This window comes from Mastomys coucha, unplaced genomic scaffold, assembly GCF_008632895.1.
Source record: "Mastomys coucha isolate ucsf_1 unplaced genomic scaffold, UCSF_Mcou_1 pScaffold17, whole genome shotgun sequence".
NCBI classification, from domain to species: Eukaryota; Metazoa; Chordata; class Mammalia; order Rodentia; family Muridae; genus Mastomys; species Mastomys coucha.
The window spans coordinates 30,824,734-30,830,060 of record NW_022196899.1 but is presented as its reverse complement, the minus strand read 5'-3'; the positions used below and the strand labels follow the sequence as shown (position 1 = coordinate 30,830,060).

General features: G+C 35.9%; 1 protein-coding gene across 2 annotated transcripts in view; it reads right to left on the bottom strand.

Annotated features, from left to right (window-relative positions):
* Adad1 (adenosine deaminase domain containing 1) overlaps nt 1-5,327 on the bottom strand; it is a 41,578-nt gene that overhangs the window by 31,776 nt on the left and 4,475 nt on the right. For both annotated transcript variants that reach the window (XM_031376645.1, XM_031376644.1), the window contains exon 5: nt 3,438-3,506. In XM_031376645.1, the coding sequence (XP_031232505.1) occupies nt 3,438-3,506 (69 nt within the window). The remainder of the gene's footprint in view (nt 1-3,437; nt 3,507-5,327) is intronic.

Genomic DNA, 5,327 nt, shown 5'->3' with positions numbered 1-5,327 from the left:
TTTTTTTTTTTTTTTTGGTGGTTAGCTTCTTGAGTTTGTTATATGTTTTAGATATTAGCCCTCTGTCGCATGTGGGGTTAGTGAAGTTTTTTCCCAATCTGTAGATTGCCAATTTTTCTTATTGACTATCTTCTTTGCTTTACAGACACTTCCCAGTTTCATGAGGTCCCATTTATCAATTCCTAAGCTTAGAGCATGGGCCATTGGAGCTCTGTTTAGTAAACTTCTCCCTGTGTCAATGAGTTCAAGGCTCCTTCCCACTTTCTCTTCTATTAGATTCAGTGTATCTGGTTTTATGTTGAGGTCCTTGATCCACTTGGACTTGAGCTTTGTGTAAGGTGACAAATATGGTTCTATTTTCATTTTTCTACATACAGACAGCCAGTTAGACCAGGACCATTTATTGAAGATGCTTTCTTTTTTCCATTGTATATTTTTGGCATATTTGTCAAAGATCAAGTGTCTCTAAGTGTGTGGTTTTATTTCTGGGTCTTCAATTCTATTCCATTGATCAATGGGTCTGTCTCTGTACCAATACCATGCAGTTTTTTATCACTATTGCTCTGTAGTAAAGCTTGAGGTCAGGGATGGTGATTTCCCCAGCTGTTCTTTTATTGCTAAGAATTGTTTTGGCTATTCTGGCTTTTTGTTTGTTTTCTTTTTTGTTTTGTTTTGTGTTTTTGCCTTTCCAGATGAATTTGAGAATTGGTCTTTCCATGTCTTTGAAGAATTGTGTTGGGATTTTGATGGGGATTGCACTGAACCTATACATTGCCCTTGGTAGGATGGCCATTTTTATTATGTTAATTCTGCCAGTCCAAGAGCATGGGAGATCTCTCTATTTTCTGACATCTTCAATTTTTTTCTTGAGAGACTTGAAGTTATTGTCATACAGGTCTTTCACTTGTTTGGTTAGAGTTACCCCAAGGTATTTTATATTATTTGTGGCTATTGTGAAGGGAGTTGTTTCCCTACTTACTTTCTCAACCTGTTTATCATTTGTATAAAGGAAGGCTAGTGATTTGAGTTGATTTTATATCCAGACCATTTGCTAAAGCTGTTTATAAGCTGGAGAAGTTCTGTGGTAGAACTTTGGGGTCGTTTATGTATACTATCAAATCATCTGCAAATAGTGATACTTTTATTTCTTCTTTGCCAATTTGTATCCCCTTGATATCTTTTTGTTGTCTTATTATTCTAGCTAGCATTTCCAGTTCTATATTGAATAGATAAGGGGAGAGAAGGCATCCTTGTCTTGTCCTGATTTTAAGGGGGGGGGGTTGCTTCAAGTGTGTCTTCATTTAATTTAATATTGGCTGTTGGTTTGCAGTAAATTGCTTTTACTATGTTTAGGTATGGGCCTTGAATTCCTGATATCCCCAATACTTTTAACATAGGGGTGTTGTATTTTGTCAAATGCCTTTTCTGCATCTAAGGAGATGATCATGTGATTTTTTTCTTTGAGTTTGTTTATATAGTGGGTTACATTAATGGATTTTCGTATATTGAACCACCAACTTTGCATTCCTGAGATAAAGCAATTCATTGTGGTGTGTATGTAAGTGCAGGTGCCCATAGGAACTAGAGATGTCAAATTCTCCCAGAGCATATTTATCACGTATGTATAAGTGTGTGTGGGTGTGGGGTGTATATGTGAGTGCAGGTAACCGTAGGAACCAGAGATGTCAAATCCTCCTGGAATTGGAGTTACAGGCAGTTGTGAGTGGCCTGCTCTGAGTGCTGGGAACTGAATGGAGGTCCTCTATAGGAGCAGTAGGAGATCTTAACTACTGAACCACCTCTCCAGTCTTACTATACCACTTCTTTGACTACAAGTCAAAATTGCTAATTTCAAGTGAACCCCATTGTCATGAATAACCTGGATTTTCAGAGACAACATAATACTATTCTCATGCAGATATAGTCCACTAAAATATTCTGCAAAGTAGATAGGCTGTAAACTACTGACGACCTTGATAACTGGCCCAACACAAAGTACTCAGTAAAATTTTGTGGGTCTCAAATTTTTTTATTTTTCAAAAGCTTTAACATTTGATTCCTATTTTAACATCATACATTTGTTTGCTTTAACATTTGACTCCTATTTTAACATCATACATTTATTTGTTTGCTCCCCTTTTTCTGACACTTGGCTCCAAAACTCAACTTCCCAAACTGGACTTTATTTTTACAATATATTTTAAATTGTATCCTTTCTGACTCATATACTATAACCCGTTTTCCCAGGGTAATATTATCTAGATTGTTGTTTGAAATTTAACCCCTTGGTCATTACATACATCTATAGAGACTGATTGGATTGGTAAAACTTCTTCTAACATTATGCAATAACCCGTGTAGACTGAGCCCTCGAGGCTATTCATGAATCCTTATACCTTTGAGGTCAAGTGGCTATACCTATCTCTTGTTGGATTTTGTCCTTTAAATATGCTTATTTTCCCAGTCTGTCCATGCAAAAACATCTTGAGATTTTTGTCTGTCTTAGGAAGATGAATACAACAGTAAGGCCGACTAGAAAAACGCAAGCCTGACTAAATAAAAACCGTGAAACTTTTCACTTTACAAATACCATGAAATCTGAAGTATCTCTCAAACTTCATCAACAGACAAGTTAAGAATGTCCTCCCGCCTTCTGGGAGATGATGGTGTGCCAGTCAAGGACACACTGCTACAATACTGAATGTGATAGAGTCACAATAAAACAATGAAAGTTCTAATGTAATGAGGATTTGCTGTGTACCAGTTACTCATGTATTTATTTTATGCCTATCAATCCAGTCCTCATGATAATTTGATGAGGTAATTGCTTTAACAGCAATTTTTAAAATGAAGAAATTAAAGTATAATGAGAATTAATTAGTCTTTGGTCACATATAAACTCAACTGGATATATACACACACATATATATGATTTTTAAAGATGTATTTTCCTATTTTTGTCTGCATGTATATATGTATAACATGTACATGCCCTATTAATCTACCTCCTTATTAAAAGGACATGCCCTCCCAACTATTTTGTGTCATTCTGACAACTGAGCCAAAGTTCTTACACCATGTAGGCAAGTATTCTACTACCAAGCTATGCCTAAGATCCCTCTTATATTTTTAGACAAGACTCACTAAACTGACAGACAGGATGTTTGATGGAGTGGCAAGTCTTGAATCTTCTATCCTCCTGCCACAGCTCACAGAACAGCTAGGATTTATATATAGCCATACCGTCAGAACTGGCTTAAATCCCTTTTTAAGTCTTTTTTCTCCAACCTCATTTATCTTCCTACAAGCAATTTTTAAGGGGAAACTTCTCTTTTAATAGAAGTATGAATAGTCTGAATAAAATGTTAAGGTATATCTTCATATCTGTGCATTTTAATTTTTCAATGGGTTAATTTTCTAAACAGAACTTTACCTACCATATTGTACTTTTGAAACATATGCTGCTTCAGGAGTAACAACAGGTTCTGCAGGGATAGGAGGAGGTCCTGTAAATAAGACCAAACCATAGGAAACAATGAAAGGGCAATGTTGTGAAGCATGAGAGCTAGCAGCTCTTTATTATTCTGCAATAACAGTAACCCAAGAATGCAATAAAAACAAATAAACATGAATCCAAGAATAGGAAAACATTAGGGATATAGTCTGTATACTTTTCTGCCAACTCTGTCATCATCAAATGCTCCTTAGCTCACACTGGTCTTTCCTATTTTGACCAAATAGGAATATCAGCTATCCAAACTAATTTCTGAGTTTCTGGATCTTAACAGTGATTTAGCTTCTTTGTAAAAGTGACAACATTCTGGAACTCAGCAGAGTCTTATTTCAGATACTTAGGAACATTTTCTATTATAATAATACTATGTAAAACACTTGAATACTTTTTGTCAAAATGAGTAAAATATTAAAAATGTTGTCATCAGACTTTTAATAGGACAATGCTATGAATTTTCTAATGAGTTTTCAGTCCAAATCTTTGTAAATGTTTTCCAGCTCAGTCCTAAAAGTTAAAGAGCACATGAAAAACAAGAAAAGTTCATGATACACAGAGAGACACAAAGGAAAAAAAAAATCCAAAAGTTTAACTGAAAAGGCTCGAGTAGCTAAGGTTGTTAATTTAGTTAAAAGAAAGCAGAAAAACATCTCTAGACTAATTTAGATGAAAATCCAGTTAAAGGTATAGAAACAAGTCAGGAAGAGAGGTGCTCTTACCTGAGACCTCACACTAGAGGAAATGCTAACTAGAGTCAGACATATGTACCTGGACTTGAGAAAAGCAAGTTGAAAACTCAGAAGAAAGGATTTAAAATCTATTTACTCAAAAGAGTTTGACTCAAGCAGAAAAAACAAAAAATAAAATAACTAAAGACATTAGCCGGGCAATGGTGGCACACCCCTTTAATCCCAGCACTTGGGAGGCAGAGGCAAGTGGATTTCTGAGTTTGAGGCCAGCCTGGTCTACAGAGTGAGTTCCAGAACAGCCAAGGCTATACAGAAAAACCCTGTCTCAGAAAAAAAAAAAACCCTAAAGACATTAAATTATGGTTATATGAACAAATAATCTCAATAAGTAAAACAAGACTGTACAAAGAAAACTTCATTGTAAAATACCAGGGACAAACAGCCAAACATTTTGAAAAGAAAATGAAAAAACCTAAAATTGGAAAATCCACATATCCAGATTTCAAAGCTTATTCCAAAGCTATGTAATCAGAATAATATGACAGTAATCAAAACAACGTATTATTGTTATAAGCACAGACATGTTGCAGGATTTTTCCTGTTCAATTAGTGCAGAGGAGGCCTGTGATTGGACAGGGAAAAGGGAGTCTGAGCTAAGAGTTGAAGAGACAGCATCTCAAAGGAGAGAAAGGGAGAAGGAGAATGGAGGCAGATGTGAACCAGCATGGCTTGAACCAGCCACAGGTAGCTATGATATCATAAGGAAGCTTTTATCATTATCAACTGACTCTGGAATTACTGTATTGGTATCTTGTAAACTGTAATTTTATTGATACATAATCTGACTGGTTAACTATAAGCTTTAGGAGTTTTGATTTTACTGGGTTACTGGTATTGTGATATCTAACCATGAGGTGGGAGGATCATTTGGTTACTGGAGTGTGGGACAAAACAGGCTGGACCCTGCCAGATTATAGTGTTGTGGCCCACCAGTGCCAGCATTGGAGTGGGAATGTGCCAGATCTTATTCAATATTTACTGCAACATAGACACATAGGTCACAGTGCCCAGAAAGACACAATCCAGATGTTTTTAACAGGGGTGATAAGGTTTTTTTTTTTTTTTTT